General features: G+C 30.5%; 1 protein-coding gene across 1 annotated transcript; it reads right to left on the bottom strand.

Annotated features, from left to right (window-relative positions):
- Positions 1-7547: 7547 nt before the first annotated feature.
- LOC107440159 (glutathione S-transferase D7) lies at positions 7548-17964 on the bottom strand. The gene is made up of 6 exons (XM_016053004.5): positions 17494-17964; positions 17198-17397; positions 13577-13635; positions 12542-12683; positions 9414-9578; positions 7548-7815 (listed from the first exon to the last, which is right to left on the bottom strand). Exons 2-6 carry the CDS (start codon positions 17336-17338, stop codon positions 7672-7674), a joined length of 651 nt encoding a protein of 216 aa, XP_015908490.3. The 5' UTR covers positions 17339-17397; positions 17494-17964; the 3' UTR covers positions 7548-7671.
- Between the last annotated feature and the right edge of the window lie 2537 nt (positions 17965-20501).

Raw genomic sequence — 20501 nt, 5'->3', positions numbered from 1 at the left:
TAGAAATTCAATTCCTTCACGATATATATCACAGAATTATTTTTTTAAAAAAAGGTTATAGTTTTGAAGTCTTTCTGGAATCCTAGACTTGGCGGCATATTTCAATAAATAAAGGAAACATTCGTTCTTGAAAAAGAAACAACTATAAAACGTTGCAAGAACATTGGATTTGATTGGACCGCTAAAAATGGTGCGACTTATGTTGACATGCCGTAACAAATCAAATGTGAGACAAAGAATTTTTTCTTTTGCTTCGCCGTAGAAGAAAATCAGTCTACAAGAAACAATATTTGTTATTCTTTCTTCGGCTTCTTTAAAAGCGAACAGAAAGTATTATTTAAATAAGTATTATTTGAATATAATTAACTCTAATTTTACGAGAAACAAAATAGCTTTTATTCAATATAGTTTTCGTCATTACAGACGATTTAAGAAACCAAGCAAAAAGAAGGCTGTGCAACGTCGTTTCAAGAATTGGCGATGTTAATATACGCTGAGAACTTGGCATCCATTTGGCTTATACTTAGATGTAAACAGGCTCTCTCCAGAATAACAGAGTATAGCAAAAAAAGAGAGAGAGAGAGAGAGAGAAGATATAAGATATCAGGTTAATCCTAAAAATAACTTTTTTTCTTGAGGTCAACGGCGACATTTGATTCTTAAAAATAACTTTTCAGTTCAAGGACAGGAACAAGAACACTCACTAAATCTTCTCACTTATTATGTTTGTTTGCTTTACATGCTTACATAAATGTTCGTTCGTATAGTTCGTTCACGTATCTGATTAATCGAAGAATCAATTATTTTTCTTTGATGGTAAGAACAGCAAGAGTGCCATGATTATCGGCATTCCTTCCAGATATTGGCAAAATATAGTTCTTTGTCTTTAATGTGACATCATGTACCTATACAATTGGGTATACTATAGCCTACGTCACAGATCGTGTTATTCCTACTAAATTTAACTAGTAAACAGCATTTTCTGCGAACCTGATTTCTAGCAACAAGTAAAAGCATCAAACGAAGTGTCTTGTTATAAGTCGCTACAGGTTGGAATTGTATTAGTCTAGTTCCTTTGGAAATAACTTATATTGTTGTTTTACCGAAGTTTATGAATTTAGTAAGCATATTTAAAACTCAGTTTATTAATTAAACTAAAAGGTAAATGTTATTCCTAGTAAGTGGAAGCAGTTGTACTTTTTTCATATTATACCCAATTCGTTCCAGAAAGCGAAATAATGTATTTTCTCATAGAGTTTCTATCTTTTTTTAATTAACAAAAAAAAACCTGCAGTAAATCTTGCTGTTATCCTCCGACGTTATAGAACGTGACTATTTCTGTTTTTCCCGTCTTTCCTTCTTAACGCATTACTCCATTTAATTCGGCGGGATGAAACTTTAAGAAATTTAAATATCTTATTTTCATAAAAAACTGATCTTATTTTCAGATAATAAGCTGATCTTATTTTCAGAACAACTGCCGGCACTTGCAAGCGAATTTTTCGCCATCGATAATAAATAATTATTTGCAATTTCAACGCTTAAATACTCCCTCTAGCGGGGTGGATATTATCAGGCTACTGTTCATTAAGTTTTAATTTAGTTAAATCAGAATCATTGGCATAATAGAGCGCTTTTTTTCAACAACAAATACGAAGCACGATTTCCCTAAGGAAAATGCAGAAGAACTTGAAAAAACGACCCAGAGCATTGGTAATCATTCTAAAATAGAACACGTCCAACATTTGAAAAACAATTTCTTAGTAATTTTTTTCCTTTCTATTATCAACAAATTTGAAACCGACTCTTCCGATATTTCGTGATCGCATACTGTTACAGATGTGTGTATGACAGAAAATGCGTTTTTTTATTATTATTATTATTATTATTATTGTCTTCAGTTCATCGTAAATTAAAGTGAAGTCCATATTAATTACTTTATTCCAATGAATAAATGTGATTTCAGAGCGTGCAGAACTGTAATACTTATAAAATCTTCTTCTTCTTCGTAAAGTAATATATATTTCCGTATCTATATAATTCGGAAAGCAACAATAAAGAATCATCCGTGTTACTTCAGGAAGTACAATTTGTGTTGATTATTAAATTTTAATCATTCTCTTGTTAAATTTTTTTTTTAATTTTGAATGATTAATTTTAACTAGAATTCAGCCATTCTGCTTTTAAGTTACATATTGAATTTCATATCGAGATCTCGCAATTATAAAATTTAATTGTGGTCATCTTAAAGTAATGAAGAGATAACCTGTATATATGCTATTTGAGACTAAACTTTTCAAACGTACAACATTTTATTTTGGAATTCTCTGGATTCATAAAGGAAGTAAGTGTTATGATTTTTATGATAAAAAATTTACTTGCAAACTAATTTCTTTCTAATTTGATGATAGTTCTCTACAGAATGATTTTCTACGTCTAATTAAGAGCTTTAAGTCTTAAAAAATAAATAAATAAAAAATAAAACAATATGATGTTTTTCTTTTTTTAATATTAGGAATTTTCAGAATCGTTTTTTTCATTGTAAGCGTTCCTTAGTTTACGCTTTTTAGTTTATAAATAATCCTTTTTTATTGATATTTTAAATTTTTTTAATAAAAATTTGTTATCAAAAAACTTTTTTGCAAAATTAAATTATATAACATTATGCGTTTCTGCATAATTTTTGCGTATTTTAATGTTTGAAGTAATATGATTTAGAAAAGTATGGAAGATAACGTTTGAATAAACCTTTCATATTAGATCATTAGAATTAATAGAATCATTTCGCAAGCATTATGTTTTAACTCTAATAAGAAGATAAGATACGTATTATTTTTTTTTCTCTTTACTTGCAAATATATTTCCGGTGTGTTTGGATGTTCCTTCTCTAAAAAAAGCGATTCCATTTTGTACTCGCCTGCAAAAGAAAGAAAATATTTTTCGTTTTTAAATTTAATAAGCCATACTATAGAAGGAACGTTACCATGTTACACTGAAGAAATCTCCGGTGCAACTGATGATCATGTTGTTCTGCTAGCAGTCATTTGTCTCAAATAACAACGCGCGTTGTTGTTGCGTTTGTCGTTGCATACACAAATATTAAAAAAATAAGTCGAAAAATAGTGCAAAAAAAGCTAATCTACTACCGGAAATAGAAACATTCGCAAATACTTCCCTCTGCCGTTGAGAATACGAAACACGACGGAGAATATAGTCAATATGCAAAATAGTAAACACTTTTTTTTCTTGTTCTTAAAATTTATCTTAAAATTAATTAAGTAAAAAATTAATTAATTAAGTTTAAATTAAGTATCTTAAAATTTTCTTAAGAATTACCTTTAAACTAATTTTTATTCTTTTTAAACCTCATTTGTTAAATAATAACAACGCCATTGGATTATAAATGGAATGGAGATACATCATAATTATTACTGTAATATGCATTACTGTATTATTTGAATTAAATCTGTTGAATAGCTCAGGGAAATAAAAATTCAAAAAATAAAATTTTTCATTTATTTATTTTTTGCACGCAAACGATTTCATTTTTAGAGAGTCGTTTTTTGTTAGAGTCTTCACCCTAGCGAGACAGAAAGGAACCACGATTGATCCTCAGAGCTTGAAGAATATGTAAATATGTTGTTTAAGCATCTATTCCTTATTTCTATGTTTTCTAGACTTATTATTACATCATTTCTGCTACTTAAATCTATATTATCTCAAGTGTTTCAAGTTGACACGCCAGTTGTCTTGTTTCTGGCGATCTAAGAAGAAGTCGATACTTCTTAGGCTGAGGCACAGAATGTCTGGAAATACCTGAATCATCTGTTCAATACTCAACCAATCAATACTCAACCATCATCAATACTCAACCAATTCTACCACACATTAGATATCCATCTACCTTTTCTGGGAAATTAAATCAAGTGGACACATGAATCAAGTAGATTGTTCAAGGGGACACTACCAGTTGTTTTGATCCTGGCGATCTGAGAAGGAGTAGACCAGTGATTCTCAACCACTGTGCCGCGGCACTTTTGTGTGCCGCCAAATTCTTAAAATGTGCCGCCAAATATTAGAAATGATACAGTAAAAATTATAATGCTTTTTTAATTACGAGTAAAGTTTAAATTAAAGAAAAGTGTATATTATAATTTTTCCACTCTTTAACCGCGGGAACATCTTTGTCAGCGATTGTCTTGTCTCTGACAATCTTAAAATAAGAAGGAAGTGTTTAAATTGTCGTTGACAATTTTAAAAAATGTTGAAATCAGTAGGAAATTTAATGATCATTAAAATTATTAATTATCAAAGGAAAGCAAAGCTAAATATTAACTTTCAAACTTAAATAAAGGCTAATCATTAAAGTAAGCTATGCAATTAAAAGTTATAAAAAAAAACTAACAAAAAATAAGCTAACAATTAATAATCAGCAAAAACACTAGTTGACAAGAATTAATAATCAGCAAAAAAACTAGCTATAGAAAACAAGCGAACAATTAATAACTAGCAAAAAACATAAATAACTGTTATTAACTAATAAAAAATTAGTCGAAAGAAATAATTAATCCCTTAATAAATGTGCTTTTGTAGTACTTTATTTCACATTCAAAATTATTATCACAAACTATTTAACACAGTGTATTATAGTTAAGTAAATAACTTTTAAACTAATTTTTTTCATTGTGTGCCGTCAAATTTCGAAATCGTTAAAAGTGTGCCGTCACAAAAAAAAGGTTGAGAATCACTGGAGTAGACACTTATAATGCTGAGGCCCAAAATATCTGGAAAAACCTGAATCATCTGTTACTCAACCGATTCTGCCACACATTACATATCCATCTACATTTTGAGGATAATTGTATCAATGTCTAGGACAATAGTTGAAAAAATTCTATAGAGTTGCAAAATAAAACCGTTTGGAGGGCGCAATGTGATTTGTTAATTCCTCGTCTTGTAACGATGGCCATAATAAAAATAATGAAATGCTGAAAAATAATAAGTTTTTTTTTAACATCATTGGAAATATTCCAAACTTGCTTGAGAGGTATATTCCCTAACAGCCTGCAATCAGCGCAGCCTGCTTCTATATATTGCTGACGAAGAATTAAGTATCATAGCTCAACTTCCAGGAGAAGCAAATCTCTCATAAATAAAAATTGCGCATGAATCCTAACAGGAGCATGATCCTAGCACTGAAATCTTAGCATGAGCGAAAAAGATAAGGTAGCTCATATTATGACGGGCTTTCCCGAAGACTTTTATCAAGTTTGACTGACGAGAAACTTAACAACAACAGTCGCTTTTATTGAATGTTGCGAAAGTGTCTAAAAGTCACTAACCCTCCAATTCTAAGCAACTTCCCAATGTTTGTGGACTTTTTAAAGGAGGAGGGTTATGCTTTATTTCTTTCAAGACAGGAACAAAATAATTAGTTATTTTCGGTTTAGATATTTAAAGACACATGTTTTATCAATTCCGGGCAACGATTCTTTACCTAAAAATAATGGAGTGTGAAGTACTAGGCAAGTCCAAACAAAGCAGCAGCTTTTCATTTTAAAAAATCTGTGAAGGAAATGTCGGGCATCGAACTTAATACTTAACAAGCAATACAGTAGGGAATGTCAAGGAAGCGTAAACTGGTTTATTATCTCGGTTAATCCGGTAATTATTAATAATAATCACGTCTTCCGATAATTATAATAAAAAAAGCACGTTAATTACATATCGCTGTCTTAGTTTTTCCTACACTGATTTTTTTAATATTTGAATCGTTTTTCCGGATTACATTTACCCAGTATTTCCTAAACTGACTTTTGTATAAAAAATAATAATTTTTTTGTCTTTTCCTTGTGGAAAACTCTCTTAAGATGACCCTCACTAAAATAATATGTGAAAAATCACTAAAATGATATGCAGTTCCCACTACGCTTTAAAATAGACAAATAAATTTAAAATTTATTTATTACATATTAATAAGGAATAACATGCTCTTTTTATACACATTAATATGGAATACAGTCAAACCCTGCTATAGTGAACCTTCAAGGGACCGAAATTTCGGTTCACTATAACCGGGAGTTCACTATATCCGTTACGCAGGCAATTTAACTAATGGTTCTCAAACTCCTCCCTTTTATTACACATTATTCAAATAAATGACTGAAAAATATTATGTAGTAGCAAAAATGTGTTATTTTTCATTAGTCTTCGTCTTGCGTACAAAAAAAATCAGTAATCTTTAGCTGATAAGCAATCCTCAACATCAGCTATGGAAACACTTCCCGACTCTCAGATAATTTTTCCTGAATTTCTGTTATTCCGCTTCTTAAACCTGTCTAACCTGCCATTCGGTCACATAAAAGTAGTCTCATAAAATCGCTATTAGCAAACTCATCGACATTTGTCCAGATACTGGAAGATTGCGGCTTCTTCAAATGGTGAACAGTAATGCTTCTTCAGCATCCTTGTGATCTGCTTTTCTCAACTTTTTTTCTGCCATCTAAATTTTTTTCATGAGCAGAAATTATTAATTGCCTATTTTTCCATATGTTACAAACTGCACATTTGGATAGTTTATATTCCCTGCAAATATCAGCTTGATTGCATCCATTTTCAATTTTTCTAATTATGTCCATTTTATCATCAATAGACAGCGTTTCACGTGTACTGCTCGTCATAGTTAAATTTGCGGCACTTGTTTGCAGGATTTTTTTTAACTGAACTAAAAGCGAAAAGAAGTTGAAATTAGGGCCTTATCAACACATATTAGTGTCCAACCCTTTGACCAATAATGAATTCTAAGTACTCATTCCCTCTGACAGAAAGTGCAAAGTGATCCCACTGACACTTTACAAGTGCATCATATGCCTGGGTTGGAAACATATGCTTGGTTTGTTTAGTGATGGGAAAGTGAGATAAAAGAAGCAAACAAGAAAAAATGCTTATCTCTACATTCCCCTCTATAAATGGTTTTAAAAATTGGTATATGTATTTATTTTAAAGTAGGAATTTCATAATTATTACAAAAAAATACAGCAAGAAATCAGTCGAAGACAAAAAAAAGTTCATTATATACAACTTCCTCACTTTTTTGGTTCACTATATCCACAAAAGATAACATTATACGTGTATAGCAAGGCACGGGACAGAATATTTCGCTCACTATATCCGGGAGTTTACTACAAAACGTGTTCACTATAGGTTTGACTGTATTATGTTAAAGTTGTATCTGCATGCTAATTTACAAACGAGTGGCCTTTAACGACTATCTCTCATTTTTGGAGATTTTTCTTTTGTCTGCAATTGATCCCAATTGATCCCTACAGGGTTTTATTTATTTTAAAATTTGTTACTCAAAGTTAAAAAAAATATCACAAATAAAAAAAAAAATTTTGTTTGAAAATTGCTAAACAGGGGAACGGATCGTTAAAGGCCGCTGGATTGGAAAATCACGTCCGGGACCAGGTGTCGTTTTCGTCACTGTATTCAGTGAATACCAATGGTGAACTACTAATATTGTATTCTCCAAATTAAAACTTTTAATCTTACAAAAAATTGTAGAACTTTATTTAGCAAATTAAATTACAATTTCAAGTATATCAAATGTAGGAACAAAAAAAGAATAGCTTCTTATTTTTTGAAAAGAATGCTTATCTTTGAACAAAGTTGCTAAATGAAATTTTTAGATTTCATATATTCTTTTAATTGTTGTAGTGGCTCTTCATTTAGTTCCTTGTGTGAAGGTACTTCAGATTTTAATTTTTCCATCCAAGCTGAAACCTTGGGATAGTCGTCAAATTTAATTTTAAATGCCTGAAAATATAAAAGACTGAATTCAAAACAAGTTTGGCATGAAAATAATCCGATATTGTTTTTTATTTAATTGCAATGCTTTACATAAAGTTCACACTACTACAACACTTACTCAGACACTGTTAACATCTTTGCCGGAAGAAAAAAAAACAGAAAATTTCTAAAAATAAAAAATGGGGAGGAAGGGAGGTCGTTTTCCCCCAATGAGGTGCACAGGTTCGAATCCTAGCGGTGGCCAATTGATTTGAAGTCAGCTCCCGGCTCCCTTCGACCTCAGTGATGACGTAAAATATCCTCAGTGCTAGACAGATTATGGATTAGAATCCCACTGTCGTCAGGCTAACAGAGGGAGATTTTCACGGTTTTTTCCTCCATGTAACGTAAATGTGGGTTAGTACCATCAAAAAGTAGATCACGAAGGTTAGTTTGTCCTAATGCTTGATCCAAGAGTTACCTTGTCTTCCGGGTTGTGTTCAAAATTTCAAGGCTGTGGAGTTGAACATAGATAATCATAAACTCAGAATTGGAACGGTTCTTCAGTGTTGGTTATAAATATCAATATCTTCTGCGAGATATTTTTAAAGACCAAAGTAAGTTGTTGTTCTTTTTAAAAAAATATAGAGTTTATGTAAACAATTAATTGTCTGAAAATAAGTGTGGTTGAAACTATTTAATATTTGAATTCTACTTAAATTATATGAGCATAAATATGATAAAACTTTTTTTATGAATTCTTTCAGTATTTATTTGACATCTTCTTCAAACTTGCTACCAATTTTTCCTTTTTTTAACTTTATTTTTTAGTGATGATTGGTTTGACTAAAATAGAACAACAAATATTTATATTTTATTATGTTGAAAGTTTCTAAATGATACGGATAGTTTCATCCGCATTTTTTTAAGAGTTATTTAATTTTGTGTAAACAAATAATTATTACCTGAAAATAAGTGTAATTGATTCGAATTGAGTTTGTATTCTACTTTAATAAGCGTCTAACTCCTGCGAAAAAAAAGTTTATAAATTTTTATTTGCTGTTTAATTATTTCTCTAAAATTACGTACCCATTCTTTAAAGGACCAACCGAAGTATCGATATTTTTGAGCTTATTTTTAATTATTATTATTTTGTTTTCAAATAAAATTCGTAATTACATTTTCACTCATGTAAATATTTTTAAAATGTTTTTAGTTAAAAAAAAACGTTAGAAAGTTTTTACTTTGCGGAAAAAAATCTGCAGAGCAATAGGTTTTTGGATCATATATATTTTTTTTCTTTATATTTTCTACATAATTTTTATGAAGCAAATCTGAAGATATGTAAAACACGAATTATTTCAAATTCTCAACAATCTTTTCCTGCAAAAACTCTAAAGAAAATATGCCTCTTAAGATTTCCAAAATTTTCCACAATCTTTTTCTACAGAAAACCTAAAGGTACCTGAGAAATGATTTTTTTTTAAATTTTCTACATTCTCTTTTCGCAAAAATTCTGAAAAACAAAATATGTTACAAATACTTTAAGATTTTTTGCAGATTTATTTATTTATTTTTACTTTTACCAATGCATTGGTGAAAGCTATGGCTTAATGCTTACTCACCTCAGCCATTGTGAGGGTGGCAAAGATAGAATAATCTGCAAGAGTGATATGATTTCCAGCAGCGTAAGGAGTTCTTGAAAGGAATTCTTCAAAAAATCGCAGTGCATTCCGATAAGCTTCATGTTGCTCTTCGCCAGCAGATTTCCCTGTTAACATTATTGGTCTCTAAAAAATATTTTTAAAATATTAATATGTGCTTATTTGTTTAGTTTTATCGGTATACTCAGTTGCAAGTTAAGAAAAGACCAGCACGGTATAGGATTTAAGTAATCATTCCCGACTGCATATAGTTCTGCTTTGTTTCGTTATTCTAATTATGGCTAACTACCACTATAAATATTAAATAACTAATGTATTAGACATGTTAACTTGATACTATCTAGAGGCACCTTTTGATACATGGAAGGTTGAGATAGACGATAAACTCTCCCCTTAGACTCAAACGAGACAGCCAAACAACCACTAACTGTTGCACGCGCAAGATCTGGCAGTCATATATGATTTCCAACTAAATTAGAGACATACATAACTAAATAGTTTAGTTAGAGAAAATATGTATGTTTGTTAATAGTTTTGAAAAATAGCATTTTTTAAATTTCTGTTATGCTAAGTTTGCCAATTTTCATATCATTATTATTTAGATCCATTGTACTTTTCTTGTCACATATTCTGCGCTAGTGGTTATATCGTTTCTTCGAGTATCTTCAGTCACTGGCGAATCTGTGGCGAATAAAATCATCGCCAAGCAGATATAAAAAATAATGCAACTCTGGAGCAGATGATTTCATACGCCACAAAATTATACAAATATATGTTTTAAAAGCAATATAAAGCTTTTAAAAGTTAAACACGTCAGACAGAAATTTAATTCATGCTATCATTTACAATAAATATTATAGAATTATTTTTAAAAAGAGGTTATTGTTTCGTAATCTTACTGAAATCCTGCACTTGGCGATATATTGCGATAAATAAAGAGAACATTCGTTCTTGAAAAAGAAACGACTGTATGGCGTTACAAGAGCATTGGATTAGATCGGACCACTAAAAATCGCTCGTCTTATGCTCTTAACAAACTAAATGCGAGATAACGAATTTATATTTTTGATTCGCTGTTGAAGAAAATCGTCGGCAAGAACAATATTTATTATTCTTTCATCGTTTTCTTAAATGCAGATAGAAAGAAGCATATTTTTTACGATTTTATGTCATTTTTATTAATTCTCATTACTTGTTAATTGATTATTGTTTTTAATAAGAAAGCAAGCAAAAAGGAGGCTGGGCAAAGTCGTTTCAAAAGTTGGCGATGTTGATATACATTCGCGCTTGGAGCTTGGCATCCATTTAATGTGCACTTAATGCAAAAAGGCTTTCTTCATAGGGATAAAGGTTTTTTTTTTCTTAACTTGCAACAGAGTATAGTTTATTACATGCTCAACAAAAAAAATTCAGAGCGTTTTTAACGTGATGGAAACCTTTTAGTACTGAACTGATGTGACATCAGTATCAGGATTTACTAGAAAGTTAAGAAAGGTTAAAAGAATTGCTATTCTATTGGAAGACACATTTTAAACTTACTTTTTTGATTTGATTTTTTTTTCAACAAAAATGTTTTTTCGTAACTACTCTAAAGTGTCTGAAATTACTTTTGCTTCTAAAGCTACAGTTTTTTTACGATAAAATTTTTAGTCTATTTTAAACGAAATGTTCAAGTTTAGAAACGTTATATATATATATATATATATATATATATATATATATATATATATATATATATATATATATATATGTGTGTGTGTGACAGGAGGTCGCTCAAAGGTTGCAGTAAACTTCTAGAAGTTAAAGCACATTATTATGATTAAAATTACATTAGAACCCATGCCCGAAAATGCGATCGTAAACTCTAGGGGTAATTCCCTATTATGATCTATTGAAAAGCGTACGAAGATGCAGTTTTATAATAGAAAAGAACCCTTAGTGAACACATTCCGACATTTCTGGGCATGTGTTCCTATACGTTTTAATTCTGATGATGTTCCCTAACTTCCCTAGATGTTTGCAGTAAGATTTATGCGACCGCTTTTTATATATAAAGTTTTCAAACTTGAATATTTCGGCAAAAATTACACCAAAAATGTTGATTTTTAAAAATATATACATCTTGGAAGGAGGAACCGAATGCAACGATTCAAAAATATCTAAGAATTGTTAATAAAAAAACCCATGCAAAAGAGAAAAAGATGTTCCCCGCAAGAAAAATAATCCTAAATATAATGATTACTATGTGTCGACTATTTAATCACATTAATCTTGGAAAATGATGATTATTTTACCATATAAATAGTAAGTGATTATTATCAGTTATTTTAAATAAAATGAAATCGAAATGTTTATTTTATAGAGGCTATTTAATCACATTGATCTTGAAAGTGATCATTATCATACCACATAAATAGTAAATGTGATTATTATCTGTAATTTTAAATAAAAAGTTATCGAAATGTTTGTTTAACGGAGACTATTTAATCACATTGATCTTGAAAGTGATGATTATCATACCACATAAATAGTAAATGTGATTATTATCTGTAATTTTAAATAAAAAGAAATCGAAATGTTTGTTTAACTTAGACTATTTATTCACATTGGTCAGGAAAGTGATGATTATTATACCACATAAATAGTAAATATGATTATTATCTTTAAATTTAAATAAAAAGAAATCGAAATATTTAGTTAACGGAGATTATTTATTCACATTTGTCAGGAAATTGATGATTATCATACCACATAAATAGTAAATATCATTATCTGTAAATTTAAATAAAACAAAATCGAAATATTTAGTTAACGGAGACTGGTTATTTTTTAATAAAAAGAAATCGAAATGCTCAGTTTACGGAGATTATTTAATCACATTGATCTTGAAAGTGATGATTATCATACCACATAAATAGTAAATGTGATTATTATCTGTAATTTTCAATAAAAAGTAATCGAAATGTTTGTTTAACGGAGATTATTTATTCACATTGATCAGGAAAGGGATGATTATCATACCACATAAATAATTAATGTGTTTATAATCCGCAATTTCAAATAAAAAGATAACAAAATGTTTTGCTTACGGTAACGGCTTTTTGTGTCATATGAAGAGTACCGGAGTCAAAATAAAGCATCCTGTCTACAATAGCTCTAACCTTTGGATCTTTAGGATACAGGGAACTGTCTGGAGCATATTTATTACACAGATAGGTGAGGATGGCACGGCTGAAAGACATATGAATAAAAATTAAATAATCCCGGCATATCTTCGTTATACGAGGTACTTCGTATAAAGACATATATTCAGTATCCTTGTCAAAATATAGCCATTAGAGTGGCAAAATAGTATATAAGCGAGGAAAAAAAAGCAAAAGCATTATTGGAATCTAACGAATCGCTACCGAGGAAGGCGGGCTCGAAAACTTCGAGCTCAGTTTGATTGTTGGTGTAAATAGAGAAGTCTAAAAGGAGGATAAGATTTGCTTTGTACTTAGTATGCTAAAGCAGAAATACAGCGTTAATAAAGCACAAATAAAGTACCGAAATAAACGTAGTATAGTTCCGGTTCTATAAAAACAAGAACCTTTTTCAGTATCTAAATACCATTCTGGGTTAGACGCTAAGGAATGTCCTTGTTTATACCGACCTACAGTATGTTCATTTTTGTACTTTATGTTTACTTTATACGCGTTGTTTTTGCAAAACATTAAGTGTTGAAAGGTGATTATAGAAACATTAGCGAGGAAGCAATAAACCGCTATCAAAATCTGTCGAAACAATAGTCAGGAAAGTGAAATTAAAAATATTAAAACCAGCTTGTTTGCCTGTTGAAACTTGAAGGTACATCTGATTATCGCTTTTCAAACCCTGTCTGTTTTCACCAGCAATTAAACAGACTTAGATGCTTTCATCCAATCTTCCTCACTAATGGTTCGACATATTTTGATACCGTTTTTGTTTCTTCCTCGCTTAATGAGCGACTCCTACAATACATACTTATTTGACTTCACTTTTGACAAGGATCCTAAAAATATACTTTAAGAGTGAGAAATACAGAACACCCTGTATATTAAATTACTCTTTTTAAAATAGATTTTTAAAAAAGTGGTGTGCCTCACCTTTCACTAAGAACAAAACCATTATCATCAAGAACTGGAACTTGGTGTAAAGGGTTTAGCTGAAATCATTTAAGAAAAATTAAAAAATTTAATTTCTTTATTGCATATTTCATAATAAACTGATAGTTTAAAGATAAAACAATGCTTTCAACGAATAAGACAGTATTTTTTATAGGCATTTCCTATAAAAGGTCACAAAATGAAATATTTTAAGTTATGAAAATAAAAAAAATGAGTTTTGAGATGAATTTAAAAAGTACAAAAGCGTAAAATCACACTACATTTACTTTAAATTTTTGCCTAAAAAAATTTTATAAAAATTCATAATGAGGAAGATATAAAAAAATCATTTTTTTTTAATTTAATTGAAAGAAAGAAGGGTTAACTGTGCGCTGTAAATAAAGATAATTAGAGCAATACCAAAAAGAAGCAAAAATTGAAAAAGGTGTTTCATTATCACCTCCCTTAATATATAATATATTAAGAATCCTAGTGAAAAATAAAGATATAAAACTAAGCACATTATGAATAGCGTCATTTTAAAAAGAAAAGGTTTATTTCTTCAGAGAAGAAAAAGTGTCTTTTCTAGTGTACTATGCCTGTATTCATCACAACACATAGTGCCACTAGTGTACTGATGAACACTAAAGTATACAAGTGAAATATTATTAAAAGTACACACAGTATCACTAAAGTACACATTATTTCTAGAAACGGAATAGTTATTTGGACTCTAATATATTGATAATGTATCTGAATTCAAAGCACTTTACTTTTTTTAGAGTTAAAGTGGTATATAGCAGGAAGAAATATCCATTTGTAATTCCACATATACTATTTTTTTCTTCATAAATTTGTTTTTTATTTTAAGAACGCTTTTGATGGCCGAATATTACTTGGTAAATGATGAAGCGATAAAAATAAAATAAAAAAGATATGTCAGTAAAAGAAAACATTGTTGATGGTAAGTGTACAAAACATCAAATCTGCTTCATTGGAGGTTCAAACTTGGAGGTATTTCTAACACCTCCAGTACACCGATGGTTTTTTTTTTCTTCATAAATTTATTGTTTTAATGCGATTCCCTTAAATTCACTGAAAAAAGTTATTATAGCGTCAGTTTTATTTAAATAAAAATGTACATCCAGGGTGGCCACAAGCGGAAAAAAAGTCAAAAAGTGGTGGTATAAGCTTAATGAAGTGCAGGATATTTTTAAGGTATTAATTTTGATTTAATTTGAGGAATCAAGTTGATCATTTTTTAGGATTTGGATACATTTAGGTCGATAAGAATTAGTACAAACAATTTGTTCCTTCTACCTTTCCCTACCATTTTTTTTTTTAAATTTGGTTTTGGCTCCTGATATGTTCAATAAGTCTGGAATAATTAGGGCATATAACATACATATCAATAAAATCATTGTAACATAAAATCATAATTATCAATAATGTTACAATTCCCTTTTTTTGCACAAAATTGTCAGGAAGCTTCACTCCTTACTCGCTGCCTTCGCCAAATCTCCAGAAATACTTTTGCAGTTACGAGTTTTTATTAAAAAATTTTCTTCTAACAGTCTTTTCGTCATGGGATTGAAAAGCGCTTGCTGAGAGTTTAGCATGGCGATTTCAGCAACAATGGATTTTTATTTTAACATTAAAGAGATTACAGAAAAATAGGTTTAATAGGAAAATTTGAAGATTCGTATGTGCTGCATAAGAGTCCGCATTTTCCCAAAAGTTCAAACTGTAGTAAATCAAACATGTCATTTTCGACACTTAAGCTTTTAGAAAGTGCCAAGAAGTTTAGTTCTTGAAAAATTTCAGAAAGTTGCCCATTTAGCAACAAACGATATTAAATTATAATCTTAAAGTGGAAAAAAAATTCTCTTATTGGAAGTTTTAATAATTAGAGTAAAATGATTAATCACGAAGTCCTTATCTTATCTTTTTCAAAACCTTGGTCTTTACTCTTGAAATAATTTAAATAAAAAAAAGTACAACTTGAACTTCTAAACAATACGCAAAATAATCTATAACCGTCTTATCACAATGGAGAGAAATTTATTTTGTTATAATTGAACTCAACAAAAATTATATTTTGAGAAATTGCTTAATCAAGACTTAATCTTATTAAAACGTGTTGTTCTCTTATCAAACCATTTGATAATGACAGATTGAAGAAAAAAAATCCAAGGACATTTGTAGTTTAAAGATCCATAATCAAAGATAATATTGTGCATCATTAAGCCTAGTTATTTTACAAGTATATTTGTATTTATTAATTTCACTACCATTCAGTGATTTCAATTAACCCAAAACATAAAATCTACAGTGTTTTTTGTAAAGTAGCTGCTTTCATTCATTTTTATCTCATAAAGGATAAAAATATCTATTGGGTACTTACTTGTAAGTGGAATTACTTCATTTGCTTAAAAAGAATTTAAAGTCAAAAAAGTTAAAGTATTTCGAGCATTAAAAGTAAGAGCTTATTCTCAAGACCGATCATGATGAAAATAAAACACATTTAAATGCTGAGTTTCTAAAATTAAACTCTTTACAATGAACTAGCAGCAACCGTGCAACTAGTTAACTGTAGGGATTCGAAGAGCATAGGAGTTTGGGTCTAGTATAAGTTTAATACGAGCTAAGTCAACTATTGTAACCGTTAAATTAATGATTAGCAGCAAGTTAGAGAAGGATGATAAGTTCAAGTAAGGTTCAGAGCTGAAGTTAACACATTGAGAGTCACGCATATTTTTAAGAACAGCCCCGTCAGGCCTGAAGCGCTGCTTGGGAGCGTTCGTATTTTGGAATAGCAATGCAAAGAGCGCTGCAAAAAGATTAAAATAAATAAAAAAATATGATTTGTAGTAAATAAAAATTAAGTAATTTTAAAGAAATTTTCAGTAATTACTTAAAACATTGTAATTTCTTTAGTTTTTTTGCTTACCCTATTTTACACTGTTGTCACCACGACTGACCGTGTAACTAACTAACGATAATCAGTCAGTGGAAGTTCAGTGATAGTCACTAATGACATACGAAACAAAACACTAATAACAGAGGAAAACGAAAGCACTATATGTGTAAAAGTTTTTAGCTACTCAAGTGAATACATAATTAAAGCAATGGAAAACGCATATTTACTCATTAAAATCGTTTAGAAATAAAACTTCCCTTTTGCAAAAACATAAAAACTATAAACACTTTTATTTTATTTTTGGTTTTTATCTTGTGGGGAAAAGAACTAGCACATCCGCTTGTCCCATATTTATATTAGTAATATAAAGCTTCAACGTTTAATTATGGAATTATGATTTTTTTTAAGATTTAAGTGGTAGCTAACATGGGAAATACCCACGTCATTGAAACATTAATGAACCTACTACTCTTTTTTATAATAGCCCTTTTTGCATCATTGCGAAATAAAATGCATGTAAAATAAAATCGGATCTATGCACAGCTAGATAAAAAGATAAAATCTATTGAGCAATCTGAAAGAGGTCGAAAGCAGCTCTGAGGATTTGCGAGGGCAGCGAGCAGGCTATTGGATCCCTAGTCACCTGAAATATTAGAAACTGATACCATGAAACGTTTAATATTTAAAAATAAACATCTTACCTTCACAAATTCAGGTTTTAAATGATCACCTGTGAGTAAATTGAGATGTTTGCGATTGACTTCTATTCCTAAATGTCGAATTACCATGAGAACAGCTCTGCATGGTGGACTTACTGCCATTTCATACAAGGTAATAGCCATTTTGTTTTGATCTTATAAAAAATTTACAGGTTTACTTAATTGTTTTCAAAAATTTAACACTGAAAAAGAGAAAGGTTATGATGTTAATAGAAAAATTTAATTATCGAGAAAAAAAAAATTATGAAATAATAACAAATTAAATTCCTCATACGAACCTTTGATATTTTCAGAATTTAATACCTTCTCTAGACAGAAATAAACTGTCTATCAATTTTACTTTAAGAATTCTTCAAGCAGAACGACGTTAGTGTTTTACGAGAGGAAATAGAGGTATATAAACAGGCTTTTTTATTAACCCAAACAAGGAATAGATAAATTTGGCGTTGTTCCAAATAATAGCTGTTGATTGTGATTAGATTTCACATCGAGTAAAAAGAGGAGTTCTTTTTAGAATGTTAGACGATCCTTAGTATCTTGTTAAGTGATAAAGTCGCTGATAACCTGTGGCTATTTATTTTATCATGACTAAGCATAAACTGCTGAAATATATAAATAAATCAATAAAAAAAAAAGGAACTCAAAGTGCCAAGTGAGTTACTGCCGTTAAACACCAGATGGCGTTATCGTTGCTACGAACGACAGGAAGAAATATCTCCGGAGCAAAGACACACTAAGCGCTTTTTCATTTTACTAACCGGATTGTTTATCTATAAAACACATGATGTTGTAATAAAAGAGAAAATAATGGAGATTTGATCACAATTGTCTCCATTTTTCCATAAATCTATAACTCAAAGACTATTTTGTAGCTATCAAAGAAAGAAATCAGTATCTTTTTGATCTTTGACTTACTCATTCTTGATTTTTTTTTTTTCTTCTTTGGATGAGGATGAAGTGAGCCATTCCATGTTCTGCAGTTTGGGCTATGGGTCCATAGTCAGACTGACTATAGCAGTGTTTCCCAACCTTCTTTGTGCCATGCCCCACTCAAGCCTTTCTAAAATTCTTATGTTCTTGTGTGTATGTCACATAGGGGGGCTATGTGACATACACACAATTTTTAATATTAAAAAATTGAATTGTTCACATAAGAAACATAAATGATAGGTTTCAGTGAGAAATCTCTAGGAAATTCTTGACGAAACACAGCAAGTAAAATTTCGACTCATAATGAAAAACTAAAATTCAAATTCGAAATAATTTTCATAAAGATTTCTCTTTAATAATTTAATATTTTAATTTAGAGAGATCCTTGCGCTTGATGCTTGCTGCACAAAGATTTTATGTTAGTTTCCAATTTAGTTAGCTTCAGCCTCAAGACTCCCCACTGTGTTATATCCAGGCGATTTCCTTTTTTTTTTTTTATCAGTAAATCATTTACAGCGCTAAATCCACATTCAGCTAAATATGAAGATGGAAACGGTAATAATAGTTTTCTAGTATATTTGGCTGAATTTGGGTATTTGATTTCTGTTTCCTCACAAAGCCATGCCATCACTCCTTTTATATAAAATAAAGTTTTAACTGACTTATCATTTTGCATTTCTGAGAGTTCTTCTTGATACTGCATATTTCATGTAACAGACAAATGCACTAACATTGGCTTCATCATCAGTGTTGAAAAATCTATTTGTTTTAAATCAGAAAGTCTTTGTTTTAAATCAGCCGATAGATTTTTCAGATGATCGACAATAACAAGTAAAGCGGCATCATTTACTCATAATTTTTTGGGACAATTAAACTGATCCAAGTTTTTATTTTTAGACTTAACACAATGAGGGTAATGAAACCAAATATCTTCGTTTTTGTATCAGCAAGAGTTTTATTTGTCCCTTGAAGTTGCTTATTTAATATATTTAGTTTTTCAGAGATATCGGCTAAATAACTCACAAATGCTTTACCTTCGACTGTTAACAGATACTTCATATCAGGTTTGTCGCTTAAAAAATCACTAAGAGTATCAAACAGTTCCATGCATCTTTTCAAGCAGTTCCCTTTAGAGAGCCATCTTACTTCAGAGTGAAATAAAAGTCTCACATGGTCTGCATTTTGTTCTTCACAAAACAGCTTGAAGAGGAGCTCAAATTTGGCATTAGCTGTAATAGCAGCGATACACTTTATTACTGAATGTAAGTACTTCATTTAGAACAGGCGAGATGTTTTTAGCTACCAAGTTTTCCCTATGCACAGCTTTATTCCCTATTCAATAACACAATGCACTAGAATCATTTCTGGATTCTCATCTTTCATCAACTTTAAGTAGCAATTTTTCTTGCCCATCATATTAGGAGCACAAGATGTTATATTTTTCATTAGTATATTATTGACATCTAAGTAGTTTTTTTTAGATTATTATATAATATCTTTGGAGGTAGTGGTGCTTTCTAATCTTTTACAGAGCAACATTTCTTCAGCAAAATGCCCTTTATTAGTATATTTTACGTAAGTTATCAATACTGCCACACTGTCTATCAAAGTTGATTCATCCATTTCCACGGAGAATTTTCTTGTTTTTAGCTTGTCAACAAGTTGTTTTTCAATATCTTCACTCATTTCGTCTATTTTTCTGCTAACAGTATTGTTATTGAGTGGCATAGCTTTTACATCTTTTTCAAGAACCGTTTTAAGAAATGCTGATATTGACGGTTTTGTTTCATTCTCTCGTATAGTATGATTTCTTCCAAATTTAGCGATGAATAAAGAAATTTCATAACTAGCCTCAAGAATACAATTATGGGTTGAAGTGTGAGCAGTAAATAAAGACTACTGTTGCATTGCAGGCATAAAAGACATACTATTGTATTGATTTCTATCACTGAATATTGTGAAACACTACAGAAGTTGCGACGGGCCATTCAAATGCTAACGACTGCATTGTTTAGCGAAATTTTAAAGCGTCAAGGGTCTACGCGGAGCCTGCCATATGCCGCAGGGAGGTTAGTTAACTTGGCGAGGCCAAAAACCCAGCTGATATTTTGGTCTCATCAAACGAATTTATAATATTCATTGACCGCAATTATTTAAGAATTTGCTTTTTTTCTTTCAATGTTGGCACCGAAATCTAGCATTGTATTTAAATAACCCGGAGCAAATGGGTAAAACTCTTGTCGAGTCCATTTTCGAATCGCCCCCCTTAACAGTCAAATTGCCCCCCAGTGGGGCGTGGGCCCCACGTTAGGAAACACTGAGTTAGAGTCTCTTTGCCATCAGGCTAACTGTGGGA

The sequence above is a fragment of the Parasteatoda tepidariorum genome, chromosome 6 (genome assembly GCF_982258835.1).
Source record: "Parasteatoda tepidariorum strain Cologne lab strain chromosome 6, Ptep-v5.0, whole genome shotgun sequence".
Taxonomy (NCBI): Eukaryota; Metazoa; Arthropoda; class Arachnida; order Araneae; family Theridiidae; genus Parasteatoda; species Parasteatoda tepidariorum.
The sequence above is the reverse complement of the archived record's forward strand: the minus strand, read 5'-3'. Positions and strand labels throughout refer to the sequence as shown.

Coding starts and splice junctions, on each gene's coding strand:
- LOC107440159 (XM_016053004.5), bottom strand. CDS start 17,338: ATGGCTATTACCTTGTATGAAATGGCAGTAAGTCCACCATGCAGAGCT. Junction 13,636..17,197: donor TAAAACCTGAATTTGTGAAG/GTAAGATGTTTA, acceptor AAATGATTTCAG/CTAAACCCTTTACACCAAGT. Junction 7,816..9,413: donor CCACCCTCACAATGGCTGAG/GTGAGTAAGCAT, acceptor TTATATTTTCAG/GCATTTAAAATTAAATTTGA.